General features: G+C 65.9%; 1 protein-coding gene across 1 annotated transcript; it reads right to left on the bottom strand.

Moving 5' to 3' along the window:
- On the bottom strand, positions 1 to 11,843 carry SLC22A11 (solute carrier family 22 member 11). The gene is made up of 10 exons (XM_051833202.2): positions 11,197 to 11,843; positions 10,010 to 10,113; positions 7,838 to 7,992; positions 7,580 to 7,748; positions 5,910 to 6,033; positions 3,750 to 3,862; positions 2,309 to 2,523; positions 2,080 to 2,188; positions 607 to 813; positions 1 to 376 (listed from the first exon to the last, which is right to left on the bottom strand). The coding sequence occupies exons 1-10, from the start codon at positions 11,587 to 11,589 to the stop codon at positions 313 to 315; spliced, it is 1,653 nt and encodes a 550-aa protein (XP_051689162.2). The 5' UTR covers positions 11,590 to 11,843; the 3' UTR covers positions 1 to 312.
- Positions 11,844 to 17,249: the final 5,406 nt, after the last annotated feature.

A 17,249-nucleotide genomic window follows, 5' to 3' on the forward strand; every position in this document is an offset into this window, starting at 1 on the left:
TACCTGGTGACCCTGGGGCAGGCTCCATTTATTGAACTGTGACCTGTGCAGAGATCGGAGACCCCACAGCCTCTCCCACTTAGAGATGAGGGCTCCATGGGGGTGGGGTGAGCCTGGAGCCCCAGGCTGAGTTGGGGGCACTGGGAAGGGTCATGCGGGGCAGGCGCCTCCCACTGCCCCAGGCTGCTGCCGGACCGGGCAAGGTGGGGGAGAACAGGGCGGCGGGCGAGCAGCAGAGCCACGCCCACCCTGCCGAGTGGGGTCCGGGAGTCGCCGGCCACTTCCACCCAGCTCCTCCAGCAGGCCGCCACCCTACAGCCAGGTGCTTTCCATCACAGCCACCTCGCGCCTGCTGCCCCTGGCCTTGGCCGATCTCCTGGAACATGCAAAGAGACAGCAATGACCTGTGACCGAGCGGCCGCACTCGGGGGCGTGGGGCAGAGCTGGGGTCAGCGGGGAGCCTGGGAGTGGGGCTTCAGTGCCCGCTGCACCCCACCCCACCCCCTCCCCCTCCACTTCCACCCTTTCCTCTTCCCCCCTCCCCCTGCCCCTCCCCTCTCCCTCCACCCTCCACGTCCCCTCCCCCCCGCGGCCTCGGTCACTCACTGGCCCTCCAGGTCCTGGATGGTGTCGGGGAGCGGAAGTCCCTGGGTCTCCGGAAGGAAGAGCAGGACTCCCAGGCTGGAGACGATGGGGACCAGGCCGTAGGAGAGCGGTGGCAGCAGCGGCAGGGCCTGGCGGGCCATCCTGACCAGGGGGCCCAGCATGGCCCCGAGCCGGCTCACCGACTGCTGGAGGCCATCTGCGGTCATCCTGCAAGCAAGGGCGGTGCAGGCCCCGTCACGGCCGCCACTGGGTCGGCACGCGGGGCAGTCGGGCTGCGACTGGGGTGCCCGGGGATGGGGGAGGGAGCTGCCTGTTCAAGGCCTCCCGTAATGCCGCCTCCTCCATGCAGCCTGTTGGGAGCAACCCGGACTGGACTGAGTTACTGGAATTAAGACTTATTCTATGCATCTGCTCTCCCACAATATGGCGCTGGGAGAGGAGGCAACAGCTTCTACCCAGCTGCCTCTCACCAACTTGACAAGCTGCAGGACCTGCTCCTGATTGGAGGAGAGCAGCGTACTCGGCGTGTGGGCAGCCGAGTTAGGATTGGCGGAGGAGGACTATAAAGGAGGAGAGAGACGGCATGCACCAGGAACATCTAGGGGGAACACCTGAGGAACACCTGTGCAGCCCCCGAGAGAGCCGGCCGGCAGTGTGCCGCTCCCCCGCGGAAGTGGGGAATGTGGCAGGGGGAACCGCCCTTCCACGGAGGTGGAAGGGTCGGTAGCCAACCTGGGAAGAACCAGCAGCAAACCCGGGGAGGGCCGAGCAGACGAAAGAACAGCGCAGGGTCCTGTGTCGTTCCCCCACGAAGAGGGGGAGCGACATAATGGTGCCATGACTCGGATATGAAGCCTAGGCATGGTTCTGTGTCGTTCCTCCACGAAGACGGGGAGCGACACAGCCCACCTAGATTTGTCCACATAGCCCTTCAGGGCCTAGGGTCCACTCCTTTCTCTCTGTCATTAGGACACCAGAGTCCAGCAGTCTAGATTTTGATGGGATATAAATGAATCAATACACATTTGCCGGCGCTGTGGCATAGCAGGTAAAGCCGCCACCTGCAGTGCCGGCATCCCATATGGGCGCCGGTTTGAGTCCCGGCTGCTCCACTTCTGATCCAGCTCCCTGCTATGGCCTGGGAGAGCAGTAGAAGATGACCTGAGTCCTTGGGCCCCTGCACCTGCATAGGAGACCTGGAAGAAGCCCTGGCTCCCGGCTTTGGATCGGCCCAGCCCGGCCCTTCGGCTCAGTCAGCGCCTCCCCCGCTCCCCCCCATGGCTAATTGCGGGTGGACATCTCCCCCTCTGCAGCCTTGGGGTGTGCGGAGACGGGCAGCTCCCTGGGCCCGGAGGGGAGGTCCTGGCCACACAGGAGGCGTTCCCGAGGGGGCTCTGGAGGAGTCCCCCTGGCTCCAGACCCCTGGCACCCCGACCCCCCGCAGCCCCGCCCTCCCCGCGCGGCCCCGCCTACCGCAGCGAGGTGGGGAACAGCTCGTTCTTGTACAGGGACAGGCAGGTCAAGTCCGTCGCGAAGCAGCCCTTGCCCAGCACGGCGAGCGCCACGCGCAGCGTCGGCCAGTCTGGGCGGAGGCGGAGGAGGGCGTGAGGGGCTGAGCTGCGGTCTGGCCGGGCCGGGGGCGGCGCCCAGGGCAGGAACCCAGGCCGGCAGGGCCCGGCTGCCCTCCCGGCCCCCGCCTCACCTCGCGGCAGCAGGGCGTTGGCCAGGATGGAGGAGCCGGCCAGGGCATGGGAGGCGGCCAGGGTCAGGCGGCGGCCCAGGAGCCTGAGGAAGAAGGCGGTGGCGGCCCGGCCCAGGAAGTCCACGGCGCCGAAGAGGATCTGCAGGAGGAAGATGTCGCTCCCCAGGCTCTGCAGGTCCAGGACCAGCCCGTAGTAGGAGACGGTCAGGGTGAAGCTGCGGAACAGGGAACAGGGCGGGTGCCAGGCTCCGCCCCCAGGGCAGCCGGGGGCCCCCAACACCTGCCCCAGGCTCCGCCCCCAGGGCAGCCGGGGGGGCCCCCAACACCTGCCCCAGGCTCCGCCCCCAGGGCAGCCGGGCCCCCAACACCTGCCCCAGGCTCCGCCCCCAGGGCAGCCGGGCCCCCAACACCTGCCCCAGGCTCCGCCCCCTCGAGGCCCACCCCAAGGTCCCCAGGGAGCAGGCAGAGCTGGGCTTCGAGTCCCAGCCCTGCCCACAACCGCAGCTCCCTGCGGGGGGCGCCCGGGGAGGCAGCCGGTGAGGGCCCTAGGACTTGGGGTCCTGGCACCGACGCGGGAGACCGGGGTGGTGCTCCCAGCGCCTGGCTTTGAGGCGGCCTGGCCCTGTCTGTGGTAGACATTAAAGAACAAGCCAGCAGGTGGGAGAGCTCTCTCTGTCTCTACTTGTCAGTCTATGTCTGGGGTCCCCACCCTGAAGTTCTGAAGTTCTCACGGGCGATGTGGGGGAACGTCTTGGCTGGCTTCCCGTTGGGTTTTGTTGCCATCCGTGGTTAACCCAGTTGTTTCCATGGAAGGTTCTAGAACGTCCTTTGAGCCCGAGCCAAGCTGTTCCCCACATCGCCCGTCCTGCCCCGGTCCCCAGCCCTGTTCCCCATCCCTGCCCTGTCTCCCCAGTGCTGCCCCTATCCCCAAACTGTCCCCCTGTCCCTCCTCTGTCCCCAGCCCTGTCCCCCAGCCCTACCCCATCCCCAGCCTGCCCCCCAGCCCTGCCCCTGTCCCCAGCCCTGTCCCCCAGCCCTGCCCTGTCTCCCCAGTGCTGCCCCTACCCCAGACTGTCCCCCTGTCCCCAGCCCTGTCCCCCATCCCTGCCCCTTCTCCCCCATCCCTACCCCATCCCCAGCCTGCCCCCCAGCCCTGCCCTGTCTCCCCAGTGCTGCCCCCCATCCCTACCCCATCCCCAGCCTGCCCCCCAGCCCTGCCCCTGTCCCCAGCCCTGCCCTGTCTCCCCAGTGCTGCCCCTACCCCAGACTGTCCCCCTGTCCCCAGCCCTGTCTCCCGTCCCTGCCTCTGTCCCCATCCCCGCCCCCGTTCCCCATCCCCACCCAGCCCCAGCCCTGCCCCCCTCCCCCACCCCACCCACCCCACCCAGCCCCAGCCCTGCCCCCCTCCCCACCCCACCCTCCGCAGTCCCAGCCAGCCTACTTCACCGCCATCAGGGTCCAGGTCCTGCGGCGGAGCTCAGGCACTCGGAACAGGTCCAGCACAGACCTGTGGGCCTTCGCGGAGGCCACCTCCTCCATGTTGGACAGCAGCACCTCCGGGGAGAACAGGGGCACAGGGAGCGGGCAGGTGAATGGCCCGGCTGGGCGGGCGGAGTGGTGGGGGTGCCGGCCAGGCCTCTGGCTGGGGCGGGGGCAGTGCAGAGGCTTCCGCAGGCTGTGTCCCCGGCCCCGGCAGCAAGTCCTCTGCCGACACTTGCTTCCTCCAATGCCCGCCTTTAAGTAAGCGCAGCCTGGTTTTACCCCAGGGCACCGAGCAGTCCCAGGAGGTGAGTGTGCAGTCTGTGCACTGAGTCTGCTTACCTGGGGGAGACACGGTGATGGTGGTGATGGTGGTGATGGTGATGGTGGTGATGGAGGTGATGGTGGTGATAGAGGTGATGGTGGAGGTGATGATGGAGGTGGTGGAGGTGGTGATGATGGAGGTGATGGAGGTGATGATGGAGGTGATGGTGATGGTGGTGATGATGGAGGTGATGATGATGGTGGTGGTGGTGATGGTGATGGTGATGGTGGTGGTGGTGATGGAGGTGATGGTGGTGATGGTGGTGATGGTGGTGGTGGTGGTGATGGAGGTGATGGTGGTGGTGGAGGTGATGGTGGTGGTGGTGGTGGTGATGGTGGTGGTGATGGTGGTGGTGGTGATGGAGGTGATGGTGGTGATGGTGGTGATGGAGATGGTGGCAGTGATAGTGATGGTGATGATGATGGTGTTGGTGGCGGTGGTGGTGATGGTGGTGGTGGTGGTGATGGTGATGATGATGGTGATGATGGTGATGGTGGTGGTGGTGGTGATGGAGGTGATGGTGGTGGTGGAGGTGATGGTGGTGGTGGTGGTGGTGATGGTGGTGGTGATGGTGGTGGTGGTGATGGAGGTGATGGTGGTGATGGTGGTGATGGTGGTGGTGGTGGTGATGGTGGTGATGGTGGTGGTGGTGGTGATGGAGGTGATGGTGGTGGTGGAGGTGATGGTGGTGGTGGTGGTGATGGTGGTGATGGTGATGGTGGTGGTGGTGATGGAGGCGATGGTGGTGATGGTGGTGATGGTGGTGGTGGTGGTGATGGAGGTGATGGTGGTGGAGGTGATGGTGGTGGTGGTGATGGTGGTGGTGATGGTGGTGGTGGTGATGGAGGTGATGGTGGTGATGGTGGTGGTGGTGGTGATGGAGGTGATGGTGGTGGTGGAGGTGATAGTGGTGGTGATGGAGGTAATGGAGGTGATGGTGGTGATGGAGATGGTGGCAGTGATAGTGATGGTGATGATGATGGTGTTGGTGGCGGTGGTGGTGATGGTGGTGGTGGTGGTGATGGTGATGATGATGGTGATGATGGTGATGGTGGTGGTGGTGGTGATGGTGATGATGATGGTGATGGTGGTGATGATGGAGGTGGTGGTGGTGATGGAGATGGTGGCAGTGATAGTGATGGTGGTGGTGGTGGTAGAGGTGGAGGTGATGATGGAGGTGATGGTGGTGGTGATGGTGGTGGTGGTGGAGGTGGTGGTGGAGGTGATGGTGATGGAGGTGATGGTGGTGATGGTGATGGTGGTGATGGAGGTGATGATGATGGTGATGGTAGTGTTGGTGGTGATGGTGGAGGTGGTGATGATGGTGATGGTGGTGGTGGTGATGGTGGTGATGGTGGTGATGGAGGTGGTGATGGTGATGGAGGTGGTGATGGTGGTGATGGTGGTGATGGTGGTGGAGGTGGTGATGATGGTGATGGTGGTGATGATGGAGGTGATGGTGGTGGTGGTGGAGGTGATTGTGGTGGTGTTGGAGGTGATGATGGTGGTGGCAGAGGTGGTGGTGGTGGAGGTAGAGATGGAGGTGATGATGGTGGAGGTGGAGGTGATGGTGGAGGTGATGATGGTGGTGATGGTGGTGATGGTGGAGGTGGTGGTGGTGGTGGAGGTGGAGGTGGTGGAGGTGGTGGTGGTGGTGGTTATGGTGGAGGTGATGGTGGTGGTGAAGGTGGTGACAGGGCTGGCCGTGGGGTCGCTGGCCGTGGTCACCCTGACAGTACCTCTGGGGCTGGCCTTCCTGGGTCAAGTCACTCCGAGGCACAGACAGCAGTGTCTCACCTCCATGGTCAGTGTCTTTCTGGCTTCCTTGTGCCCATTGATTCTGGCCACCTTGGTGAGCTCGCGCAGTGCTAGGTCTGGTTTGCCCATAATGATCAGCCACCGGGCAGACTCGGGCAGCCACCTGGGAAGGAGCGGGGGCTGGGCTGGGTCTGTGCCATCGTGATGCACATGGGCACTCCCCCCAGTCCGTGGGGGGAGGCGGTGGGCAGGGGACCCTCCACGTGCGCCGTCCCTCTGTGCGGCTCGAGCCAGGCTGGCAGACTCGCAATCCAGCCAACTTCTTCCGATGCCCCCCTCTGGGCCCTCGGGCTGTCGGGCACCTGCCTGCAGGGCACGGGCTGCCTGGCCGTGGGTGTCCCAAGAGCCGCCCGCTACTCCAGTGGGGCTGGGGTCATTCTGTGACAGAAAGGCCACACGGTTCTGAGTTTGGGGTTTTTTTGTTAACCCCACGTAAGACATCACAGCTGAGCCGGGGCAACCTCGGGCAGGTGTGTTGGCCTCTCTGAGCCCGATCATGGTGACTGGGGTGGCCCAGGAAGGGTCACCCCGGGACGGCCTTCCTCCATGCTGGTTATGTGCTGTGACCTCCTCGTGGTCAGGGGCTTCTCGTTTGGGGGCTGTCGGGTCTCCCGGCCTAGGGCAGAGGCCCAGGACACAGCAGAAGACGTGTGTGTGCTGTTGATTCTCCACGCTCCTGCCTGGAGCTGTCCCAGCCCAGGTCCGCTGGGCTCCGGCTCAGGACACAAGAGAACTTAGGGGGCCACGGGTCTGTGCTACTCCTCGGCCCGCTCTCCCCGGTCCCCACTCAAGGAGGCGTCTCCAGACCTCGGGGGTTTGCAGCACCCACGGAGAGAGAGCTGCTGACGCTTTCACACCCAAGCTCGGCGCTCATGCACGCCGACTCGCGGGGCTGTGCAGCAGGGCAACGGGTCGGGGGGCCGATGGGGTGTGCAGGAGGGTCCAGGGCCACAGCCTCAGCCCAGGGGCCGGGGAAGCAGCTGCCGCTCGACTGGAGCCCCTGGATCTTCCAGTTTTTTAAGAGAAGATAAAATATTGCTTTTCTTCATTCTCGCTTGTTTTCAGACACTGTCTGACTTTCCAGTGTTGGCGTCTAGTTACATATTTGCTTTAAAATCACCATTCCAGGGGCCGGTGCTGTGGTGTAGCGGGTAAAGCCACCGCCCGCAGTGCCGGCATCCCATATGGTGCCTGTTTGAATCTTGGCTGCTCCACTTCGCATCCAGCTCCCTGCTAATGTGCCCGGGAAAGCAGTGGGGGATGGCCCAAGTGCTTGGGCCCCTGCACCTGCATGGGAGACCCGGATGAAGCTCCTGGCTCCTGGCTTTGGATGGGCACAGCTGTGGCCATTGCAGCCGTTTGGGGAGTGAACCAGAGGATGGAAGCCCTCTCTCTCTCTCTCTCTCTCTCTCTCTCTCAACTCTATCTTTCAAATTAAAAAAATTAAAAAAAAATAATCACGTGCTGTAGGGCTGGCCAGTGACTGCCGGTCGGGCTGGCTGGGAGCTGCGGGGCTCGGCTAACAGGCTCGCTCTGTGTCTCTGTGCCCTGCCTGCACCTCGGGTCCCTGGGGCCAGCCAGGGCGATGGGTGAGGGGACGGCCTCCCACCCTAGCCGTCCCACGGGAAGACGCCCCGGGTAGCACAGACCAGGACGTCAGGGCGGCAGCAAACAGCGGCACGGACAGGGCCAGCTGGAGGGCGCGCCAGTCCCGCAGGGCGAGGGCCAGGCCGCCCAGGGCCATCTGGCCGGTGCTGAAGGTGCATCCCAGGATCGTCATGGTGACGGCCCGCCTGCGGGTTGTGGTCCACTCCACGGCTGCAAGGCAGGGCAGAGGCCAAGTGAGGCCCCACCCCTGCCGTCACCCCCACCCCACCCCAGGCAGGACAGGCCCACCCGGCACTCACGCAGTGTCATCAAGGCCAGGATGAGGCCGGCCAGCCCGAAAGCGCTCAGAAACCGGAGGGCGCAGTAGACCGGGAAGTTCGGGGCGAAGATGGTGGCTGTGCCGCTCGCAGCCACCTGCAGGCAGCCCCAGGTGAGCATGGACTTCCGCCCCAACCTGCGGGGGTGGGGGCACGGAGAGGCCTGGAGAGGGGCCCCCGCAGGCAGCTCCTCCTGCTGCTGGCCTGGCTCTCCCGGGGCAGTGCAGCCTGGTGGTCACAAACACGGACCACGGAGCGAGCGCCCGGCACAGCGGTGAACACCCCAGCGTCCCGTATCCGAGGACCTGGGTTCCAGCGCCCGCTGCCCGCTCACGTACAGCCGGGACGGCAGCCAGGACGGCTCAGAACTCGGGTCCCCGCCACCCACGCCGGAGACTGGACTCCTCGTTCCGGGCTCGTGGGTTTGGCCTGGCCCAGTCCCAGCTGTTGTGGGCGTCTGAGGAGTGAAGCAGCCAACGGCTGTCTGGCTGGCTGTCTGTATGTCTCTCTCTCTTACTCTCGCTCTCTTTCTCTGCCTGTCAGAAAACAGCACCCATACGGCTTTGGTGTCCCCCTTCTGCCCTCCATGGGTGGCCCTGGACACGCAATGGGGGTTTTCTGTTGACTCCTGGGCTATGGCCACCAAGGCACGGAGCCAGCGATGGTAGCGGAGGGGCCAAGTGCACACGACCTCTGGCAAGACCACTCCTCACCTGTGCACGCGGCCGAGGGCCCACGGGAGCCACGCGGCCCCTCAGCCTGGTGCCTTTGCGCCCTGTGCCTCTGCAGCCACCAGGCCGCTTGCCCGAAGTGTTTACTGCTGAAGTGTGTCTCGGTCCGAGGAGAGACCTGGCAGCCCCGGCCTTGCCTGTCTGTCCAGCGCGCAGGAGCAGGGCCCCCGACCCCCGCGGGAGGGTCTCAGCCCTGACTCCTGCCATGTGTCCGACTGCACGGGCAGCCCCAGGACTGCGGGCTGTCGGCCCCTGACTGCGAGCTGGACCCCTGCCCTAGGCTCAGGCTGCCACGGTGACAGCAGCCACTGTCCCCTCCCCACTCCCTGTGTGTGCGTCTGGTGGAACTCGCCCACGCCGCCAGCTCAGAGGCGTCCAGCCCCGGCCATCTGCCCCTGTTCCTCCCGGTGGCCAGCGCCACTTCCTGAGGTGGCCTCCTGCACGGATCACTGGCCAGTGCGATCCGGGCTCCCCCTGGCTCTGAGGACTGAGGGCACAGGCACGGGGCTCCTGGCCTCCCCCTGCCCCCTGCCCACCCATCCCTGCTGGGGACAGGGCGTGCCTGGCCCATGTGAGCGTCCAGGGAGGCCTCAGGCCTGGGGGATTGAGGAGGGGGAGAGGCCAGCAGGAGCCAGGGCAGCTCACAGGAGGGCGAGCGGGGAGGGGCCAGGCGAGAGGCAGGTGCATGAGGCAGGTGCACTAGGGAGGCAGTCGGGACCTGGGGGACCCGGAACAGCTGTGCGCTGGGTGGGCATGGGGAAACCGAGGGGCAGGAGGGGGAGGGCGTGCTGCAGGGGGCAGGGCTGTCCCTCAGTGGCCGCCAGGGGTTGGGCCCCACACGTGGGGCCTGCCTCAGCTCCCCAAACCCAGCACACAGACGCTGCGTCCCCTGGGTGGGGTGGGGGGCGGGCGAGGGCAGGAGACGAGGCTGAGCATGAGCGTGAGCGAGGCAGGGGCTGGGGGCTTTGGAGGCCTGACGCGGCTTCACCTGGCCCCCCGTGCCCCCGCCCCGCCTCAGACCCTGGCCTTTGCTTCCGTCCAGGCCCCTGGGATCCGCGAGATTCCACCCACTCGGCCTCTCTTCTCCCTCTCTGCCAAGTCTCAGCCACCCCTCAGGTCTCCACTTAGACGCCGCTTCCTCCGGGAAGCCCTCCCAGGTGCCGGGATGGGTCCCGCCTGGGGTTGAGAGACAGGGGCCTGGGGCTGCCAGGGGGCAGGCTGTGCCATGCCTGGTATACAGTAGGAGCTCAGCCAGGCTCAGCAACAGCTGAAGTGTTATTCTCGTTGTGCAAGCTGACATGGCACCGAGGTTTGGATGCCAGGGAGCACGTGGGCACCCCGTTAGGGAGCAGGATGTGCACGGAGCGGCCTTCCCGTCCCCCTGCCCCCACGGCTGCACTTGCTTCCGGAGAGCGACACTCACCGGGAGGAGAGGAGGCCGAAGGCGGCGGCTCCCACCAGGATGCCCGCCATGAAGATGGACTGGCCCAGGGGCTTCAGGCCCTCAGAGTCGCACACCAGGTCCCACTGGAAGAGGGAGAGACCCGGGACGCGGGAGCTGGGGGCTGAGGCCCCTGGGGGGGGGGCTCCTGCCGCCGTGGCCGTGGCCCCCTGAGTCCCGGAGCCAGGCCACTGTCTGCTGGCGGCGGGACCTTGCACCCGCTCGGAGCCCTGCTGTACTCCGCGGGGCCCGGCCGCGGTCAGGGGCAGGAGGGACCCCAGGGAGCAGGCAAATGATGCTGGCCGGGGCGGGCAGCAGTGGCCGCAGGGGTCAGCCCCCAGGCCTGAATGAGAGCCACCAGGCCACCAGCCGGGACGCCTCCCGGCTCCCTCTGCTCCTGGGAGAAACCCCACCCCCACCCCACCTGCCCGAGTCCCTGCGTCCCGCCTCACTGTCCCGCCTCACTGGGCTCCTGTCCCTTCAGACCCAGGGACCTTTGTCCCCCGCCAGGCTCCCCTGGTGCCCACAGGACCGTGTCCATCTCCCCCACCCCCCACCCCTCGGCTGGAAGGAGCCTCCTGTCCCTCGGTGCTGGAGCTGTGTGTCCCTGGGCAAGTCACCGAGCCTCTCTGTGCTCACAGCTGTGTCTCATGGCTCAGACGGCAGCAGTGACCGGACCCCCGCCACGCCCACCCCCACAGGAGCAGCATCGGGACAGCAGGGTGGGGTGGGCTGTGACCCAGCCCGGCCCAGAGTCCGGGGCGGTCCGTGCAGACGTGTTGGGCGACAGGGGATTGTTTGCTTGGCCACATGTCAGTTAGGCCCTAGCCCTGACCCTCAGCTGCACCGTCCAGTCCGGCCGTGTCCTCTCCCCGGCTCCTCGCCGCCCTCCTGCCCCAGGTGAGGTCTGCCCGGCCAGAACCTTGCTGAGTCTGTTTGCCCGAACCCTCCCCAACCCCGGGCTGCCCACAGACCCATGCCGCCCGCCCGCCAACCCCTGGGTCAGGATTGGTCCTCCTGCCCCCTCCCCCCACTGCCAGCCCTGTCCCCGCAGCCCCTGTCCCTGGTGTCCTGCCTGCCACAGCCATCGGGGGACAGTCCCCCCTCGCTGTGGGGGGAGCCGCTGGGGTCCCCTCCTGTCATGGGGCGGCCGTCTGGGGAGGCCTCACCTCGGCCACGATGGTGGCGGCGAAGGTGCTGCGGTCATAGACCCAGCCGTCCACGCACGGCTCCGTGGCCGCCTCGCTCCAGTTGGCGGCCGTGGCGTTGGGGTCCAGGAGCTGCCACTGAGGCTGGCGGAAGCGGCGGCACTGGTGCGGCTGCCGGTCGGGGCCCGGCGGGATGGCCACGGCCAGGAGGGCCTCGGGGGTGAGGTTTGCGGGGACGTGGGAGCGGTTGTCCAGCGCTTGGGCCCAGCAGCGGTGGCCGGGGACGGCGGCCGAGAAGTTCTCCAGAAGCATGTGTGGGGGCACCAGGAGGGCGGGGAGGGCGAGGGTGAGGACCTGCAGGGCCTGGAAGAGCCCCAGGTCCCCGGCCCGCTCCAAGAGTTCCTCAAACGCCATGTTCAGAGGCGCCCAGGAGTCCGCGTGCGCCACCGCACCGGTGCCAAACCCCAGATCCAAGGCCACCGGGACCCCAGGAGGCGCGGGGCAGCGCCTGCTACGTGGACGCCTCAGCGCTCTGCAGAGGGGGCACTGGGGGACAGGGGCTGTCCCGGGACCCGAGCGGCCGGCGGGGCGCGCTGCCACCCACCAGGAGGGCTCAGCCACCCTCTGGGGCTCCCCCAGGCCGGGAGCAACCAGTCCCTCGGATTTTTAGGAAAAATGAGACAGTGTTGCGATGGCACTGAGTGACAGCTGTGGGAGGCACATCGACCAAGCCGGCCCCTCCCCCGGCTGGTTAAAGGCTAACCTCGGCGTGGGCTCCGGAGACAAAGCAGCTCAAGGTCTAGGTCACTTCCTGGGTGCTCTGAAATCCTTCTCCCCACCCAAGCGTGAAGCCCCCTCCTCATTCATTCTGCTGAAGCCAGAGGTGTGGTCTTCCTGGGGGGGGGGGCATGGCACCATGCTGGGGGAGGGGCCACGTGCCTCTATGGGCACCTCCCGCCAGGCAGCGCACAGAGTCTGGCTCCAGACGCCCGGATGTGGGAGCGCCTGTCCCACGGCCTCAGCGTTCCCCTGGGGTGGGAGCCAGGGCCCCACAGCCTCTTAGAAGCCCCTGGTGGGCTGGAGCCGAGCGGCAGGCGGGGGGGGGGGGGTGAGCAGGGCTGCGGCCTCCGACCCAGCGTCTCAGGCAGTGACGGTGACCGGGTCAGCCAGGTCCCAGGGCTCCCCTACCTTGGCGACAGCTGACAGCCAGGGCTGGCGGTGAGCCCTGAGCACTCCCTCCCTCCCTGCTGCGGCCCGGGAGAGCAATGGTGCTAACCCCCCTCCCAAACAAGGAAACCGTGGGCTCCGAGAGGGCGGGCAGCCGGCCCCGGGTCACCCAGAGTTCTCATCCCAGCCACAGTGGTCAGGGCTGGGCCAGGCAGAAGCCAGGAGCCAGGAGCTTCTTCCGGGTCTCCCACGTGGGTGCAGGGGCCCAAGCACTTGGGCCATCTTCCACTGCTGCATTAGCAAGGAGCTGGATTGGAAGTGGAGCAGCCGGGACTAGCACTGGAGGCCGGCGCCCTACAGGATGTGGGCTTTGCAGGCAGCAGCTTACCGCAGCGCCCGCCCCCAAGCCAACGCTCAACACACAAAGAATTGCACTCCACCACGGGTTGTGCGAGCAAGCAGTGTGCTCAGAGGGGGCGCTGGGCCCAGCGGGGACCCTGGGCAGCGGCCCCTCCCTGGCGCCAGGTCTCTGGTCTGTGGAAGGAGGCGCCCCCCCTTGGTTGTGTAGCGGAAACCAGAGATGCACAGGTTAAATGCTGGTTCCCTGGCCCCTGCCGGGGCCTGGGCTGGACCCAGGGACTGGCATCTTAAAATGAGCCTCCCGGTGATCTCGCTGCCCTGGGACCCAGCCCCTCAGAGGCTAGAGAGGGCGGCTGAATTCCCGCCATCAGCAGGGAGCCCCTCCCCGCTTCCATATGCTGTGGGGAGGCTGGACTTCCTCCCTGCCCTTTGCCGGCCACGGACACCCCGGGCCTTGCTCACAGCAGAAGGTCAAACCTCCCGGATTTGCCAGAAGGCTCCCGGAATCTCCAACTGACTTTCCACGTCCAGGCCAAAGCCATTTTCATTTGTATTTTCTGTTTTTTGGGGGGAACTGCTGGGGGCAGGGCTTGGTGCATCTGCTCTGCCACCTGGTGGTCACACCTGGGACTGCAGCATCTCCAGAACCAGGCTCACCCCTGGGCTCACACTGGGTGAGGACAGGGGCCCCCCGGTGTCCCAGGACCCGAGTCCTGAGACTGCTGTGTCCACCACACCCTGGGAAGATGCCCAGTGGTCCATCTGGAAGTCAGAGAGTCGGGGGCCATCACTGTCCCCCCACCAGCAGGACGGGACGGGACCCCGGCCTCAGCGCCCCACTTCCTCCCTGAGGGCCAGCGCTGGGAGAGTTTCCTGCAGGACGCCGTACACGGAGTCACTTCCTCCTCCTTGAGCTCCCCTGCGAGATGCCGCCGCCGCCACCAACACTCGGCCCTCGGTGCCCCTGCAGGGGTGTCCTGAGCTCGGGTCTCCTGTCGCTGCGCCGGCTGCCGACCTGAGCAAAGGACGGAGGGAAGCGCCCCTCCCCGGGCCACTCCCAGAGGAGGCACTTGCTCTGAGGATTGAGTCCATCAGCGGCGAGAACCACCCCAGCGCACGCGGCTGCTCCTCTTGCCATCCAGCTCTGCTGTGGCCTGGGAAAGCAGTGGAGGATGGCCCAGGTCCTTGGGCCCCTGCACCCGCATGGGAGACCTGGAAGAAGCTCCTGGCTCCTGGCTTCGGATCGGCGCAGCTCTGGCTGTTGCAACCATTTGGGGAGTGAACCAGTGGATGGAGGACCTCTCTCTCTCTCTCTCTCTCTCTCTCTCTCTCTCTCTCTGCTTTTCGAATAAATAAATAAATCTTTTTTTAAAGGCTCCAGTGAAAAATGCCACGAGTGCACTATTGCGGATGTGTCTGTAGGTTCACAGAGCAGAGCCCGTTGACGGCGCGGGAGCTGCGGCTCTGCCAGGCAGCCCCGCCCTCCGCGGCCCGTGGCCCCACGCCGCCCTCACCCAGCTGCCTCCAGCCAGCCGGCAGGCTTCGCCCAGGCTCACAGATGCCCAGTGCTGCCCTGGGTCCCTTTATTTTGTATCTTGCTTCTTTTCAAAGAGGCCAGGCATAGTCTTGTATTTTTATTTTTTTAAATTTTTATTTGTTTTCGTTTTATTTGAAAGGCAGAGAGAAGAGGAGAGAGAGAGAGAGAAGAGGAGAGAGAGAGAGAGAGAGAGAGGTTCCATCCACCGATTCACCTCTTAAAAGCCTGCAAGTCAGGGCTGCAGGGGCCTGGAGCTCCATCCGGGTCTCCCCCGTGGGTGCGGGGCCCAAGCACTCGGACCGCCTGGGATCCACGCTCACTCCCGCGCTGGCCGCCCGTGCTGGGCCCTGCCTGGGACCGCAGTCTTGTCAGCTCCTTACAGCCCCTGCCTCACTTCCCGAGCCAGCGTCTCCACGGATCACCTCCCAAGGAAACTGCGAATCCGTTTCCCCCGCAGAGGCGGCTCAGGGGCGGGGTGCTTGCCTCTGGGGAACGGGGGGGGGGGGGGGGGGGAGGAGCAGAGGTGTCCCAACTCTGGCCACCGGGACGGCGGCCACCGTGCAGTTCAGGGCACTGGGTCACCTCCGGGCCTGCTCCTGCCCGGACCGGGCCACAGCCAGGGGTTAACAAACTCGTTCGCTCTTCGTGTTGGTCCGATAGGTTGGCAGCCACGAGGGTACTTGAAAAGTCTATGGGAAACAGGATTAAAAGTCTACTTAGGTTGCGATCCGTGGACCTGTGGGGCCCTCACAGAGCTCGTTGGAAGCACGTGAGAAACCACGCGTGGACGTTGAGTTTCTCTTGCAGGGAAACAAACTGAACCTGTTTGCATGACCGCCTCGGAGCCGCCTGGATTCGCTTTGTCGCGGGTGCACGGGGCCACCCCCGCCGCCCAGAGCCTGTGGGCCCAGTGACCTGACTCGGGAAAAAGGTCTTGCCGAGCCGAGCGAGCCGAGCCGAGGAGGCCGGGAGAGCAGAGCAGCCCGCAGTGCGGCCCCGCCACGCTGAGCCGCCCACCCGGTCAGGGGCCGGTATTGCTCGCTGTTTCCTGAGCGAGGTCGTCCGGGTTCTCCAGGGGACCCCGAGTAGGACGACAAGGGTCCTCCTGAGAGGCACCGGGCAGAGGCTCGGGGAGCGAGGAGCAGGGGCGTGGACAGAACAGTCCCTGGACGCAGCAGGGCTCGGCCAACACCTTGACCCTGGACTTGTGGCTGGCAAACCCTGCTGCTGCCCTGAGTGCCTGCCCCCTGGCTCTGCACTGCCCCCCCTGACTCTGCACTGCCCCCCCGGCTCTGCACTGACCCCCCCCCCAGCTCTGCACACACACCCCCGGCTCTGCACTGCCCCCCCCCTCGGCTCTGCACTGACCCCCCCCCGGCTCCGCACTGACCCCCCACCCCGTTGTTTCCTACGGCTCCGAGCCCAGGGCTGTGAGAGAACTCAGCAGCACTGCCGCTGCCCCGAGGGCCGGGGTGAGCCCACAGGGAGGGACGGCTCAGTCAGGTTATGCAATACCGGCAGGACCCGCGCCCCAGGGACGAGGGTGGACGACCTGGCAGAGGCCACGTTTCTGAGGATTGGGGAGCAGGGGTGGGGGGACATCCCAGCGAGAGCACGGCCAGGAACGCTGGGAGGAGAGGCCTTGAGCCATGTGGGCGCCGGTTCGAGTCCCGGCTGCTCCACTTCCGATCCAGCTCTCTGCTGTGGCCTGGGAAAGCAGTAGAAGATGGCCCAAGTGCTTGGGCCCCTGCACCCACGTGGGAGACCTGGAAGAAGCTCCTGGCTCCTGGCTTCGGATCGGTGCAGCTCCGGCCATTGTTGCGGCCAACTGGGGAGTGAACCAGCGGATGGAAGACCTCTCTCTCTCTCTCTCCCCCTCTCCCTCTCTCTCTTTTTCTCTTTCTCTCTGCATCTCCTCTGTGTAACTCTGACTTGCAAGTAAAATAAATAAATCTTTAAAAAAAATACTTTACCGCTAAAAATGCTAACGACCTGCTGAGCCCCTGCACTGAGAGCCCCCTCCCCCAGGGCTGCCCCGCGCCGGATCTGTGCGGCGAGGCCAGGGGCACTCAGAGCCGGCACACCTGTGCCAAACGCAGGACAGTAAGAAGCTTCCAGACCGCACCCGGCTTCAGCCAGTGCCTGCCCTGCCTGGGACCTGGAACCGCCCCCCCCCGGCCCCGCTGTCCGCCCAGCTTGTGTGAGGCTTGTCTGGCTGCTGCCCGGGGCCCTCGGCGTGTCGCGGCCTGTCTGAGTGACGGTGACAAGGATTGCGGTGTCACCAGGCTTCACATCTCGTTAGGCGCGTTCTGCTCGCCCACGACCTGATTCGTTTTCAGCTCATCACGCTCTCGGCGCCCGGGGCCACAGGCAGGGAGCCACGGCTGGGTGCTTCTGGAGGGGGGCAGGGAGGCGCCCCTGTGGGGGGCTGGGGGCAGGGGCCCTGTCGGGGGGGGGACAGGAGGCGCGCCTCATGTCTGCGAGAATTCTCCTCTGCCCTTGACGGCTCCAGCTGCCCGGTTTCCTCCCGCTGCTCCAACAATGGACTCAGAAGACACAGGTCACTGACTGCACAGCGCCCCCACCCGCCCCGCCAGGGCTCCCGGTGGGGTGGGGGCTGGGGGACAGCTAGGCTGCCATGCGGACGGGACTTCCTGGCCCAGGGGGCTCAGCACCGTCCTGCAGACTTTGCTGCCAAGACCTTGTCCCTACTTGCCCCATCAGCAGCCCTTCCTCTCCTAAGTCCCCACTGAGGGTCCGCTACATCCTGGGGGTGTCACACAGGGCCGGCTGCAATCCCCGGGAAGAGGAGACAGCCCCCAGGCGGGCAGGGCTGGCCAGGACCAGCCCAGGATGCCCCCTGGCCCAGAGCGGGAACATTGGCCCCACGCCGCCCCCTGGTGGAGGGGGCCTGGCAGTGCTGGTTTCGTGCCTCCCTGGCCTGCACTGCCCTGGCCATGTCTGCCTCCCCCCAATGATGGCCACACTGCCAGCTTACCCCACGCAGGGG

This window comes from Oryctolagus cuniculus, chromosome 1, assembly GCF_964237555.1.
Source record: "Oryctolagus cuniculus chromosome 1, mOryCun1.1, whole genome shotgun sequence".
In the NCBI taxonomy this organism is placed as follows: Eukaryota; Metazoa; Chordata; class Mammalia; order Lagomorpha; family Leporidae; genus Oryctolagus; species Oryctolagus cuniculus.

Bases quoted from the DNA above. Each gene is read 5' to 3' on its own strand.
- SLC22A11 (XM_051833202.2), bottom strand. From the start codon at position 11,589: ATGGCGTTTGAGGAACTCTTGGAGCGGGCCGGGGACCTGGGGCTCTTC. The intron at 6,034-7,579 runs GTCTGTGCTACC...GCTCCTTCCCAG, and splicing joins GCTGCCGCCCTGACGTCCTG to GTGGCTGCCCGAGTCTGCCC. The intron at 3,863-5,909 runs GTGAGACACTGC...TTCTCCCCGGAG, and splicing joins GAAAGACACTGACCATGGAG to GTGCTGCTGTCCAACATGGA.